This window comes from Solea solea, chromosome 4 (genome assembly GCF_958295425.1).
Source record: "Solea solea chromosome 4, fSolSol10.1, whole genome shotgun sequence".
Lineage (NCBI taxonomy): Eukaryota > Metazoa > Chordata > Actinopteri > Pleuronectiformes > Soleidae > Solea > Solea solea.
Window position 1 is genome coordinate 23,894,068 of NC_081137.1, and position 14,518 is coordinate 23,908,585.

The 14,518-nt window shown below is 41.4% G+C and overlaps 2 protein-coding genes across 5 annotated transcripts; one reads left to right on the forward strand and one right to left on the reverse strand.

The window, feature by feature from the left end:
- Positions 1–733: 733 nt before the first annotated feature.
- rabgef1 (RAB guanine nucleotide exchange factor (GEF) 1) lies at positions 734–9,799 on the reverse strand. The gene is made up of 9 exons (XM_058627916.1): positions 9,692–9,799; positions 7,488–7,679; positions 6,584–6,789; positions 6,319–6,485; positions 5,633–5,714; positions 5,357–5,489; positions 5,023–5,114; positions 4,450–4,706; positions 734–3,186 (listed from the first exon to the last, which is right to left on the reverse strand). Exons 2-9 carry the CDS (start codon positions 7,664–7,666, stop codon positions 2,758–2,760), a joined length of 1,545 nt encoding a protein of 514 aa, XP_058483899.1. The 5' UTR covers positions 7,667–7,679; positions 9,692–9,799; the 3' UTR covers positions 734–2,757.
- A 118-nt stretch (positions 9,800–9,917) lies between these two features.
- Positions 9,918–14,031, forward strand: LOC131458711 (uncharacterized). 4 transcript variants are annotated; one of them, XM_058627918.1, is made up of 4 exons: positions 9,918–10,144; positions 11,030–11,304; positions 11,824–12,126; positions 12,908–14,031. In XM_058627918.1, the coding sequence occupies exons 2-4, from the start codon at positions 11,170–11,172 to the stop codon at positions 13,538–13,540; spliced, it is 1,071 nt and encodes a 356-aa protein (XP_058483901.1). In that variant the 5' UTR covers positions 9,918–10,144; positions 11,030–11,169; the 3' UTR covers positions 13,541–14,031. The 4 variants fall into 4 exon arrangements, with proteins under 4 accessions (XP_058483901.1, XP_058483902.1, XP_058483904.1 ...); XM_058627919.1 differs by having other exon boundaries at positions 9,918–10,086; positions 11,010–11,304; XM_058627921.1 differs by having other exon boundaries at positions 9,918–10,086.
- The last annotated feature ends 487 nt before the right edge of the window (positions 14,032–14,518 follow it).

The window sequence follows — 14,518 nt, forward strand, 5'->3', positions numbered from 1 at the left end:
GATTGGATGAAGAGATGAGGGTGTGGCCTATATAAACCCCGCCTGGATTTTCCTGCTGTGTCTGTGTCATTGAAATCTTGTTAAAAGCAGTCATTAGTCGCAGTGAGTAAGTAAAGTTAATTTGTTTGTTTAAGATAAATAATAATTGTTTAACGTGTTGAATTTAAAAGGTAGCAGCAGCAGAGAGAGAGAAGCCATTTTGTTTCACTGTTCTTTTCTCAAGTTTTCTTTGTTGTAGGTGAGTTAAGGTTTGTAAAGAGGAGTTAATAAAACTGCTCACAGACTTTAGATTGATTTATTTCTTTATTTACTTTCTGTGGAAAAAGGAGGTGGAAGACTCTGGACCCTGGGCTCGTCCAACTCTTATCTCCTCGGGTAAGTTTATTTATTTGTTTATTGTCTGGTTAGCATGTTTTTCTGTGTGAATGTGGATAAATGGAATTGAAGGTGGAGGAATGTGCTTCTCAGTCGACATTAGACAAACTAAACAGACGTCACAAAGCTGATTTAGCTCTGATTGCAAACTGTTTTTAATTGCATGTGCCAATTAATCCTGGAAAACAAGAATTGAAGGATATAATTGTATTTAAATGAGGCTAGAAAAGGGGGCGGAGCTGGAGCTGAGATCACAGTCGACATATCAGTACATCCAGGAAAATGTGTGTTATTTAAATTCATGATATCATAGTGTGTGTGTGTGTGTGTAAACCACTTCACAACAGTGCAAAAACAAAAGAGTTCAACGTTTAATTTCACCGTCATATTTTACTTCAAATGAAAAATACAACACTTCATCGTTTTCCAACAGTGAGTTGCATTCACACACTTTATATTGCATCATACAGTATTTATTTCAGTTTAATTTTTAATCTTTAATCAAACACAACCAGAAAACATTATTTTTGTCATATTTGTGAACAAGTTTGAGGCTTCTGCTTTAAATTCTAATGAAAAGAATAAAACCCATCATTTATTTATGTTTAGGTTACGACGCCCAGATTAGCTCACATGGTTTCTGTGGATTATAGTTTCATTGTCTTCTTCCAGATTAATAAAAACAGTCAGGTCCAGAATTCTGAGATTAAAATTTGTGAACAGTGTGAATCTTTAGTCTAGAGTCTTTATTTAGGGCACTTTAAATGAATGATAAAATAATATAAAACCATCCTTTAACAGTATTTTTACATTTATAGAAGAAAAAAAAAAACAATCCAAAAAAAACAAGTTAGTGATGAAATTTAACAGGATTAATTTCTGCTGATAGTCTGGATTATGTTTGCAGTGATATTATTTATTATTTACAGTCTAGTGTTTCATCACATCACACAATCACAAACTTAGTATTTCATTAAATACATTATTATATTTATAGAATAACATGTAATAGTTGTTAACACTGAATCCTGACAGAGAGAAAATAAGACAATTCTAAAACACAGTTAATGTTCAAATGTTAAACGTAGTGTGTGTGTTTTCTAAAAAAAAAACAAAAAGGTTAAGATTCAAGTTCATTTGTTGAAATTCAAATCAAAACACACACTTAAAAAAAACAAAAGAAACAAACAGCAAAAGCCAAAGCAGTTCATTTAAGCGTCTGACGAGGGAAACACGTTCTGCTCTTATACGCTGTGTTGTTGTTTGCACTGAAATGAAATGGATGCATTCTGTTTTACCGTCACGTCATGAAAATAATAATGATAATAATAATAATAATGATAATAACTAGAGCTGAAACAACTACTCGATGAATCGATTACTCAATGAGTCGTCAACTATTTTCATCATCGATTTGTCGGTTTGAGGCTTTTTTCATTTTTAAAACAAGAATTCTGATCGTTTCAGCTTCTTAAATGTGAATATTTTCTTCTTTTCTTTGCTCCATGAAAACAAAGAAATCATTAAAAACAGAGTTATTTTTAGTTTGTGGACAAAAACGTTTTCTGACATGTCATGGACCAAGCGATGACTCGATGAATCGAGAAAATAATAGTTAGTTGCAGCTCTGATAAAACGCACACACACACGCACGCACACACACGCACACACGCACACACACACACACGCACACAGAGTTGATGAAATGTTACAGCTGGTGAGTAAAAGTTAGGTTAGTGCTGCTTCTTTTCACTATATCCCTTATTATATAACTTCTATATAATATTGATATCATTCATGAGAAGACGACGCCGTCGTCAGGTTCCATACCATAGTTCAGGGGTGTCAAACATATGGCCCGTGGGCCAGAACCGGCCCCACAGGATGAAATTGTTAAAATTTCCCACTATGATTAGAATCTAATCTTCATGTGAAATTGTATATTTTTCTCTGTGACTTCATGGATCCACTGTGATCTGTCACATCATAATGTTGAAATTGTAAAAAGATACGTCATTGAATGTATGTAGAATGTAGAACAGGGGAAAACTAATTTATCGGTTATGATGCGATGACTTTACTGCACATGGGCCGCTGCCATAATTCCACTACAGTTGAAATGTACATGATTCTCTCCCGGGGATCAAATCCACCGCTGATCGCTGTGACTTTATTGAAATAAATGGACTCAAACTGTGAAATGTCAGCGTTTGAAAAGCAGCTGTGACTCCATCTACCAAATACACAACGACTAGATTCCACAAGTGGAGATATTTACAGTATTATGCAGTGTGTTAAAGTGTGGAGTGGTTTTTGGCATAGTGGAGACATTTTTGTGGGACGCAGACGCCAAACTCACATGAGCGTAAAGTGACGACTCCGTTACCCAGCAAACACCTGTGGTGTGAGCGGTGGCGGGAGGTTGTCGTTGTCCACGTTGTTGGCGTCGATGGCAGAAACGATGCGGGGCGCGATCTCCAGCGGGTATTTCTCCAGCACACCATGAACCTCGCGCTCCACGCTCTGAGGCCAGGAGAGGAGGTCGGCCTGCAGGCTCTGCGCCGCCTCCGTCACGCGCTCCTGTTTGCTGATGAGGCCCGACAGCAGCTCCAGGTTCTGATTGAGCTGAACCAGGACCGGGTTGGTGGTGGCAGTGGCGGTCGCATCGGGGGCGGAGCCGGCGAGGGCCCAGTCGCCCTCTGAGCTGTGGAGACGTGGCGACGCTTGTCCCGACATGTAACGCTCAAACTCCTCCGGGGACAGATTTAGAGACTGAGCGTCCAACTTCTCAATGAAGGCGGTCGCACAGCACTGGAAAATGAAGGAAAAGGCAAAAATGAAAGGGGTCTTCAACCTGTGGCTCCTCAGCCCTTCTGCAGTGGCTCCTTGTATCTTTAATATAGATATATATATATATATATATATATATATATATTTTATTTACATTTTTGTGTAAAGATCAAGGCAATAAATATTTTGTGCATCATATCCAACGTCTGTCAAAAGCCTTAGGATGCACATATTTCTGCCAGGCAGGTTTTCTCAAGCATGAACTACATGAAATCCAAATATTGCTTCATTAATTCATTTATTTATTTATTTATTTATTTAATTAATTAATGAATTATTTATCGTGTGTTCCTTTTAATTTCATGAATTCTCCTCAAACAATGGAAGGACCAGGTCTATGTGATTCTGTGGTTGGGTATAAAACGTTTTCTTTCTGTCGTTTCTTAAAATTTAAACTTTATCCATGTTATTATCTTAATTTTATGGGTCAAATGGGTTTTTCTGCAGCTCCAGATTAAGGTTGCAGACTCATGGACTCTACGGTGCCAATAAAGGAAGCTGACACATTAGTGACTCTTTCTTTATGATTAAAAAGATGGATTATGATCAAAATGGTGGATTATTTCATTTAAGGAGTACTAATTGATTGGTAGACTTGGAGTTGCTGAAACCCTGATGAACTGAAAACTAAATCCATTCACATTTCAAGACTTTTACACCGACAAAAATGTCTTTCTCCTCATTTATTCCGTTACTGTTTGTAGTTGTGGTAATATCTGTTACTGCAAGTAGTTATTCAGCTGTACAGACAGTACAGACAGTACAGTGTCACTGTGAAACCAGAGCCACTGGAGCCATTTGTAGAGGATTTCTAAACGTTTATAAATTTATAAATCTACATTTATATATTATTACACTGATACACTGATACGATGAAGTAAAAATGAGGGAAAGTTAAACCAAGGAAGCTGGACATCGTTTGTTTTTCTATCTTCTCTGTAAATTCAACAATGTAATGAATACATGTTGTAATAAAGGAATATTATCTTTATTATTCTCATCCTTGCAATGTTTTCAGTTTATAACACAACTGTAACTTTATGTGTATCAGAGTAACTGCAATTAGATATTTTCTCCAAATCTTTCAGCCCTCGGTGAGATCACGGAGGAAATCAGTCAACATTGGAAAGTATTAATTATCTGTATGAGTGTGTCTCACTAAACCTCTAACATGTGATCAAACTCACTCACTGAAGAAGAATAAAATAAATAAAATAAGCAGACCAGGTTAGTGAAGTAGTATCCGTCCTCTCCGGTCATCAGTCTGCTCGGGTTACAGAAGCGTGTGATGTACTGGATGTTGGACTGAAGCCGCGGAGGATTGGCCTTGAGCACGATGTAAATGAGCGCGGGGAGGAAGTCGTCGGCCGACGCCGGCTCGTTCTTCGTGATCCTTATCGCGCTGAAGATGTGTTTGCTGCAGCGCGTGATGCACGCCAGTTTGTCCCGGGGAACCCTCTTAGAGTCCATCTCTATCACATCTGCAGGTCAGAGGCACAGAGACGAGGACAGACACGAGTCAGAGGGACGGCAGAGGGACGGCAGAGGGACGACAGAGGGACGACAGAGGGACGACAGAGGGACGGCAGAGGGACGACAGAGGGACGGCAGAGGGACGACAGAGGGATAATTCTATTTTTCGTTGTAAATCCTGTGTTTTACTGCACGTCTCACATACGGAAAGCAGCTTTTTCAAAGATGACAAAACTATATATACATATGAATATGTTGCTCGATGTTATGTATATTATTTTGTGTCCCTGAGAACTGACTGAGTTTCCAGGCTTATTCTCTGACCTGTTATTGCTTTGACCACATTCTCCGACACTTCAGGGATTTCTTCATCCATGGACACACACAGCATCTGGATGGTCACCCAGTGCAAAGCCCTGCAACAACACAAACAAACACAACAATAAGTATTGTTAAGTGTAAAGCTTTTCCATGGTGATGTGATGCAATCGCACACGTTTGTTCCACTCGCTGGTTTTTCCCCCCGGGGAGACGAACGTGTGCGGTCAGCAGCTGCTGCTGCTGTGCGCTCACATGCTGAGCGAGGCTGAAGTGACACAATGTTCGTCAGACTGCAGCAAACTAACGAGGAGCACCGCGCAGGAAATCTCTCCCTCACCGTATCCGGTTCTGTGTGACCAGATCCTTCCTCTCGTCGTCGCTGGTTTCTGGACAGAAGACGCCTTTATAAAGACGGGTCATGATGTACTTCTCCACCTGGTCCATCACCTGCTCCACGGACTCTGATGAGCCTGTGAACAACCACACAGAGACGTGTTTAAACGCCTGACTGTGCTGCCATCTAGTGTCTGTTACGCTCAGTGACAATAACTGGACTCACAAACATCAAGGACATTACATTTCAATATAATTACAGAGTTTATTTTCATCTGACCTTTATAATGACTCATCAGGCGGTCGGCCATGTTCTGGTAGAAATCCTGAACGCACTCTGAGAGTTCTTCAGCACTGAGATCCTGTCGAGACAAGAGACGCGAGGTTCATTCATTCATTCATTCATTCATTCATTCATGCAGCACTCGGACCAGCACCAGATGTTTCCCACAGCAGCGTTTTAGAGCAAAAAGCTGTGTTTCTTAATGTCGACTGTCGGCGAGCCGTGCAACTTAACATATTATTCAAAATACAATCAATATCCCCAGGTGAACTTTGAATTTTGCGCTGAAAACTAGCCTGAGATGTGAAAACATGGCCGTCAGTTGCGACACAAAGAAACACATAGTTTAAGAAGATCCACAGAGAAATCAGCAGTTATACGTCAAAGCTCACACACGCTGCTGCCTCCATGGGAAAGTTCAGTGTTTGTTTGCTTTTACATAAGTGATGTAAACTTACAGCTTCCATGAGTTTACCTGCGGACTTTTGTTTGCAGACTGACTTGTTTACAAACTCCAGTTTCCAGTCAAATGAGGCAGCGAGCGAACTTTACTTTCCCTGCTGCTCTCTCTCTGTGCTGGGGGTGCACACGGTGTCACGGCACCTCAGACAACCACACTTTAAACAATGTGTGTGCAGGTACAATCATTGTGCCAGGAAACTTGATGTGTGAGCACCACAGACCTTCTTGCTGGACATGTTCACGATGAAGGCGCGGCACTGCTTATGGATCTCCCGGCCGGGCCGCTGCAGGTTTTTCAAGAAGTCCACAAATTCCTTGGACACTTGGTCCGTTTCAAAGCTGCTGTGGCGGCTAATGGACGGACTGGGTGTTTTGCCCTCTTGGGTTTCTGAGGAGGAGGAACCACATTTAGATAAAGACACAAAGCAGAGCAGTGAAGACGGCACATGGACATCACACGGTGTCGTATTTGGGGTTGTGTCATACCTTTCTTGGGAGGAGTGCGTGATGAGGGGCTGAAGAACTTCTTCACCGTGGTCACTTTTCGCGTCTTCTCGTTCGTTTTCTTCTCCTCAAACTTGGAGAAGGGGCCCAGAGAGGCGTGTCCTGGGTGTGGTGCCGAGGACTGGCCCTGGGGCTGCGGCTGAGCTCCATGGCTACTCGCGTACGCCGCATCCTCCTCTCGTTGCAACCTAGTGCCATGGAGAAATGGGATTTAAAAAAACAGGATAGTTGAATAACAGATGAACAAAAAACTAGAAACAACATCCTTTCTGGCCTGCAGAGGCCACCGTAGTTCCCAAATACACTAAGAAAAGGGAGGGGAGAGCAGAGGAATCTGCTCTGTATTACAGTCTCATCTTCAGTCACCAAGGTGAAGAAGAGTCATGTAAAGGGTTTGCATATTTATTTCCACTTGCTGTACATCCAGGTTACATTTTCATGCACATGTATCCGAGCCCCTCTCAGATCAACGCAGAAATATCTATCATCTATCATCATGTTCGTTTACTCAAAGGTTTAAGGCCAACGTTTAACTACTCTAACAAGTAATACTGCATAAATCATTTCAACTAACCCTAAACTAAATAAACTGTATGTTAAAACAACTATAAATGGACAGCTGAGAAAACCTAAGATAAACTAGGATTAAAAGAGGGCTGACGCAGCCTCAATGACACGGTTGAGCTCAAGCTACTGTGTCATTTTTTTGGACAGAATTTGGAGTAAAATATTGTTAACGTAGGAAATGTTTTTAACTGAGAACAATCTTATTACCGTCAACAAACTCACAACAAGGCTGTTTCTCGGTCCTTAATTTGACCATTTTACACCCGTCGTTTGTTTATCTGTGCAGACTGTGAAAGGATGTGCTGGTTCAAGCACTTACTTTTCCGCCAAAGCCCAGTCATCCTGGATCTGTTTCTGCCGAACCCTCTGGTACTCCTCCCTCCAGCACTTGGAGCACAGACCCTGCCAAGCTGCGTTGCCGTAGTAACCGCATCCCTTTTTGCACAGCAGGTCTGATTGGTCCACATGTATGCCCCGTCGCTCCGTCCGCTGACTCATGATGCTGGAGAAACTGCAACAAAAATGTCATTAGTGAGTTTATTCTATGCACCACAGTGAATCATTACTTCATCTTCAGCTTAGGTTTCATTCAGTCAACCACTTCCTGTGGTCTTCTTCACAATGTTCCATGTTTTCTACAGGTGTGACAGGATGTAAGACCACATCATAGACTGTAGAGCTGAAACAATTAATCGATTACTAAATTATTCGACAACTATTTTAATAATCGATTAATCGGTTTGAAGCTTTTTTCATGATTAAAACAAGATTTCAGATTGTTTTAAATGTGAGTATTTTCTACATTTCTTTGCTCTGGATAACAAAGAAATCATTAAAAGTAAATCAGTTTGTGGACAAAACAAGACATTAGAGAGCATCATCATTTCCAGGTTTGACGAAAACCCATCAACATTTTCTAAGGTTTTCTGAAATTTTATGGACCAAACGATTCATCGATTCATCGAGAAAATAATGAGCAGATTAATCAATTATGAAAATAATCATTAGTTGCAGCTCTAATCGACTGAGAAAAGGCCAAAGTCATCTGCTCTGAAAGTAACAAACTCCACTGCTAATCTATGTGCCGATGTGTCTTTGGGCAAGACACTTAACCCCGTGCAAAATGAGTATGAAAGATGAGTGACTACAGTAGCTGCACTGTAAGAAAGTGTGAGTGAATTGGTGTGAATGGAAAAGTGTAGTGTAAAGCAGCTTTGAGTGTTCATCAAGACTAGAAAAGAGCTACTCGTCCTCTACTGTCTGACAAATGACGGTGACGGTGTTTTATTGTAACCTGTATAAAACAGGTTACAATAAAACACCGTCACCAGTTACATCATGTGACCTGTCTGAGGAAGACCACCAGAAACATGTCATGGTAATGTCTGACTGAAGGGAACTTAAGCTCAAGTCTAACATACTGTAGCTTCACATATTTGAATATTTTGTTGAGGACCAGGTTATAACTGAAGTCTGGTCCTCACCAATGCTGACCAGGATGAAGAATCTATCTGTAACATGCATGCATGCATTCACGGACAACCCCTCTCACCCCCTACATGAGACTGTGGAGGCCTGACGCAGCTCCAGAAGCAAGACTGCTGCAAGACTGCTGCACCCGCGGTGCAAAAAGGAGTAAAGTAATGTAGCACTGTAACCACCTTCACCAGCAATGTAACCACCTTCACCAGCACTGTAACCACCTTCACCAGCACTGTAACCACCTCCACTTGCACTACTCCACCACTACCATCTCCACAATCTTGTGCCTGCTGCCTGTTCACCAGTGCATTATCCTGTGCAATAGTCACATTATTTATAGAAGTATTTGTATTGTTACAGAGTCTGTATACACAATATTCATTATATTTATTTACACATCTACCTGCAACGTGCAATATTTTCCTCTAGCTTTCATTCATTGTATATAATGTCCATAACGTTTCTGTACATAATGCACACAGACTATAGTCCTTTTTTCCAGTTGTACCTTTCTTTAATTTTGCTATCTTATCTTAACTTAACTGGGATGATGTTAAGAATACTGAATCCTTCAACTCCCGTTTGATTCAAACCCACACACCCATATCAAAGGCACAAGAGGGTTTCATTCATTTTAAGTATTTCAAAGGTAAATAAATAGTTGAACCAAGAAACTAAACGGTTTGATTTATACATTTGTTGAAATTGGCTGACAAATATAAAGGAGACAGCGACCGAAAAACAAGGAGAAATGAAATATAAAAATATGGAAAGTTTCTGCTGACATGGGTCTACGTGGAGGTCACCGGGTCAAGTTACATTCTTCTGCCCTGGATCCACCCTGACTCTCTGCTTCTCTGCTGCAGATGTCTCTAATGTGTCTGCCTGCCTGCCTGTCTGTCTGCCTGTCTGTCTGTGGTCACTCAGCTCAAACACATCACAGTCCACTCGTTACTCATCAGTAACACAGTCGTTATTCACTCAGAGGACGACGATCACAGTCCGTTCACTCATGTTGTTCTCGGCTGTTCACGCACTCACCTGCTTCTGTTTGGACCGAGCTCACACAACCGGAAGCAGGAAGTCGAGAGCGCGAGAGAGGGAGAGTGACGAGCAAAGTGTGAAGGTCAAGACACTGACGTCATCTCCAGTCTCCCAAACAACAGAGTCATTGCGAGATTTCAGTCATTCATTCAAAATGTTACCTCAAAGTATTCAACACGAGAGCAGACAAAGAAAACACGGAGTTATTCTGCGCTGTGATTCACGTTAAATGTGTACGTTTATAATAATAATAACGTCGATGAAGGTCAAGGACTCTTTTTAAAGGATTGGTCTGTGTCGTCAACGCTTCTGCAGCGAGGGTCACGTGACCACGGAGATAGCCGAGGTTTTACGGAGAAACACGAGGGTGGATTCAACGACTTTATAAACAAGTAATACTGTTTCTCTACTTCCTGTCCCCACGAGTCCTGTAAACGTGTGTTTTTAAAGGTATTATGATGATGATTATCATTATTGTTGTTGTTAGTAGTAGTATCATTGTCCCTATATGAATATAACAACGTAATAATACTTGTAATTACCAGGCTATTACATGTTTGGTGTCCTGTCTGGACCAGGTCTCTGTAAAAACAATGACATACTCTCCTCTATGTCCTATAACAATGAGGCTTTCTGTGACATCGGTGGGAAACAGCTTATCCTTTCTAACTGAATACAATAGTTGTATAATTATCAAGTGTTTTCACTTGTTCACGTCATCGTTCGTGGCCATAAATTCTTTGGCATCATATCTCTTCATTACTCCAGACAGATTTACTGAATAAAGGCATTTGCTGCAGAGCCAGCAGTGTAAACATGTCCTTCATTCTGGTTTATTGACATTGAGGTTAATGTTCAGCAGGTGAATGGTACTTTCATTCATAGTTTATCACAGTTTCATTGATGATCTGCAATGACTGTAATTAGAAAAAACGTGTTTGTTTTGTAAACGGCAGTTGTTTTGTTCTTTTCAGCCACATTTCAATGCACAAATGTATTGTGTACTTTCAACCTTTTTCAAGAGAGCTATGCATGGATTATTGTAAGGATGCCATTTATGATAGAAACAAAAATAATGCAACTATTTTCCATAGGCTTAGTCCCAACAGGAAAATACGGTCCAGGTTCCTGTAGTCATTGTTTGTAGAAATAATCTATTTAAATGAGGGAGTGTGTTGTGTTCATTTGGCTTATTCAGAGTGATGTTATCAGCATGACCAGTCCAATGAAGCAAAGGGTCGTGAGCACAGATAACAGAGTTGTTCCACACACTGGCCACACAGAGCGATGTAGCCATGATTCTGATGGGCCACAGTTTGTGTCTTCCCTCTCCAGCCACTGTCCACGAGCTGTTCTCCGTGGCTCGAGATGCCAACATCATACCCGACATCTCCCTGGATCCAGTCCTCACCACCTACTTGTCGCTGGACTCCTCTGCAGCTCTGCAGCATCAGTTTGCCTTCTTACAGCGCAGCATGAGCAGAGAGCAGCAGAGTCGCTTCAACTTGAACCTGACTCAACAGCTGGGGGGCAGCAGCAGGGTCAGCTATGGAGGAGTCGGGGTTGTTGCTCTCGCGCTGTCTCTGCTCTTTGACCAGGTTGCCCAACAAGTAGGTCAAATTTTGTCCAACTATTGAACGTCTGCTGCTGTGTTTAGAAACCTCAGCTAAAGCATGTGCTGATTTTGGTCATTTCATGATCCCATGGAAACATTAGTAACGGTTGGATTGCCATGTTTCATAGAATTTGTGAAGTCATTTTTTTTTTCTTATCCTTTTTGCCATCGGGTCAAAATTAAACTCCTTAGTGCTGTTAACAAGTAACAAATAAGACTTTTATACAACTGTCTTCTCAGCTTGAATTTCTTTTGACCATAAAGTCAAAGTGTTGCTATATTAAGATGACTTCTGATAGGCTGCAGAAATACATGGATACTGGATGGAGTAAAATTGAAGATCCTTTATAATTTTATAAAAGTTTATAATTGAGTCAAATTGTATATTTATCCAATTATGTATTATATCACTGCACAACCAATGTCTTTTCCCAGGCAGGAAATATTTTACAGACTCACTAACTGAGTTGTTAAACTGGATCACTTTGCCTTTATTTTCTGTCATTTCCGGCAGGTCCGAGCCCAAGGGTCAATGCCGGGGAATTCCTCAAGTCAGAGGTTTGAAGCAAAGGCAATTTTCGGCATCAGCAGCTCCTCGAGAATCGGTCGGATCATCCACAGCTACCTCCGTCTGGTCCCGGGCGTTGCCGGCGATGAGGAGAAGATAGCGGAGACGACTGAGCTCTACGACGGTTGGCTGAAGCTTGAACTCATTGACCATTACGAAAGGATGACCACGAAGAAGAGGATGAGCACGTTGTCCATGCAGCAGTGGTTGACCGGAGCTGCAGTTCACCTGCACATGAGAATACACCAGGTCTGCTCTGAACAAATCAAGGGAACAAGCTACACTACAGTTCATGGTGGTGTGGTGGTTAGAATCACTGCCTCACAGGTCTGTGGGGTACTCCAGCTTGTGCACATGCAGAATAGGGTTAATTGGAGATTCTAAATCATATTTGTGCATGTGATAGTAGATGAGCAACTATATGATGGGTTAGCATTGCGACCTGTCCGGAGTAGACTTTGCCTTTTGTCTGCTGTCAGCTGGGACTCTCCAGCCTCTCCTGCGGCAGCAATGAATGAACTTGATGTAGTATAGTTTATATTTTATTGCCCAGCTTGCACTAATGCATAAGAAGCAGTGGTTGCAGTTTATGCCTCCTCTTCCTTTGTGCTGTGTTACCCACAGTGCAACTCAAACGCCAAGCTGTCACCAATTATAGTTTCAAATGGAAATATCAATATCACAGAGGTGTGGTCAAGTCTGGTGTTACAGATACAAAAACAGACATGACAAGAAAACCATTGTAAACAAGACATAAATGATGAGTGAGGAATAATCTTCAATGACCAGTGACAGCGACCACCACAGCAATGATAGGAATTGAAGAAGACTCTTCATCGTAGAAAGAGAAATGCACATTTTGCCCTATAAATCACCACATGTGCTTTGGTCTCCCCAACATTCTTCCATTTAGATTCATCAGGAGGACGCACAAATTACTCCAAGTGAACAAAATACAATCCTCTGTCATGAGTGTAATTCCAATGGATTTTGCCTAAAATCTGAATCACCTTTGTTTTAAATCCAACAGGTCCGGCTGCACTCTGTGCCTGTGGGATCAGCGAGGTCTCTGGGTCTGTCTTACAGGACAAGTTTAAGACACCTGCTTCAGGGCTTCACAGCCTATCTACGCAAGCACATCCAGGAGACCGCAGCTCCGAGTCCACGAGGACTCCGCACAAGGACAGACACTCAATCAAGACAAATGAACACACCCAGCACAACCAATGTGACCTGTTTAAGTGAACCCCTTTCTAATATTAGCCAGGCTAATAGATTCACTGGGACGACTGCACTCAGTTCCACAGCTGATATTAGCAACAAATGTAAAACCCAGGGAAACATAGAAGAGTTTAGAGTCTTAGAAGAAAGGAATGGCACTCATGCAATTACAGCAACCACAACGACACTCACCAATTTGACTTTTTCGAGCAGGAAGGAGGAAGCTGGCTTGCGAGGCCTGTTAGTCATTGAGCCGTGGAGGAATGTGAGTCACAGCGTGCAGCATCATCCGTGTCAGTCTCCAGCCATACAACAAGCTCTGCTGACGCGTATCATTAATGCTCAGGACCTCGGCCACGACAGAAGCATCTTCCAGCTCCCTGAAAAAGTTTTCCAAAGCCTGCTCAAGCAGAGGAACAATTTTAAGTTAAGGATAATTTAGACAGAACTGATTACAGAATCGTTGTTGTACACATGCAGCATTAGTTTAAGCAAAGTGTGCGTCGATCTGCTCTCTAACCCAGACTGACACTACTGTACCTGGTAGAATAACATTGTTTACAAAGAATGAATTCTGACTCTTCCTTAACTACACATCTCTAGCAGCATCGTTTACCTTCTTGTGTAGACTGGCACCAGTACAAGTGTAGACTGGCACCAGTACAAGTGTAGACTGGCACCAGTACAGTATGTTCCACAGTATTTCTAGTATATAAGAGTAGCCTGTGTTATTGTTATTGACTATTATTGTAACACCATAAATTGCATTAGTAATAGTTATAGTTGTGCTTTTTACATCAAATCAGTGTCACTCTTTGTTGTTGTTGTTGTTTTTTTATCTTAGAGGACAGTAAAATCACAAAAGTGGCCTAGTGTTAATTTGCACTTTTGTGCTTAAAGTGAAGAACCAGGTGCAGTTTTACTGAACTTGAATTAAACAAGTAAACAGCTTTGTTTTTTTGTGATCAATTTTTTATTGAGAGAAAAAAAGAAAAAGACAAAAGCACAATATACATATTCACATCATATACACTGTGTTTTCCTTCTCCCCCCCTTTTTTCTAACAGCTTTGGTTTTTAAAATTCAGAACAGATGTGCAAATGTGCACGAAATCAGCAACTAAAAAATAAATATCTAAAGATATCTAGATTTCTTTAAGCCGCTTATAGGGGACAGCAAAATTCAGCGCCCCCTGGTGAAGACAGAAACATAAAACACAGTGTTTTATGCTGCCCTAGAAGGATTTGTTGTAACCACGTTAAACGTCATATGTGAGACTACAGACCAGCCCCGAAGATGTTTACAATATCGTGGTCTTGACCCAACAGGAAGTCAGCCATTATAATCAGGAAGTGCCGTGTGACGGCACCTCAACTAAGTAGTACTGCAAGCGGTTTGGGATGGGTGTCGTGGTGTCGTT

Bases quoted from the DNA above. Each gene is read 5' to 3' on its own strand.
- rabgef1 (XM_058627916.1), bottom strand. From the start codon at position 7,666: ATGAGTCAGCGGACGGAGCGACGGGGCATACATGTGGACCAATCAGAC. The intron at 6,790-7,487 runs GTAAGTGCTTGA...CCATGGCACTAG, and splicing joins GACTGGGCTTTGGCGGAAAA to GTTGCAACGAGAGGAGGATG. The intron at 5,490-5,632 runs GTCAGATGAAAA...GGTTGTTCACAG, and splicing joins CCTGATGAGTCATTATAAAG to GCTCATCAGAGTCCGTGGAG.
- LOC131458711 (XM_058627917.1), top strand. From the start codon at position 10,990: ATGATTCTGATGGGCCACAGTTTGTGTCTTCCCTCTCCAGCCACTGTC. The intron at 11,305-11,823 runs GTAGGTCAAATT...CATTTCCGGCAG, and splicing joins TTGACCAGGTTGCCCAACAA to GTCCGAGCCCAAGGGTCAAT. The intron at 12,127-12,907 runs GTCTGCTCTGAA...TAAATCCAACAG, and splicing joins TGCACATGAGAATACACCAG to GTCCGGCTGCACTCTGTGCC.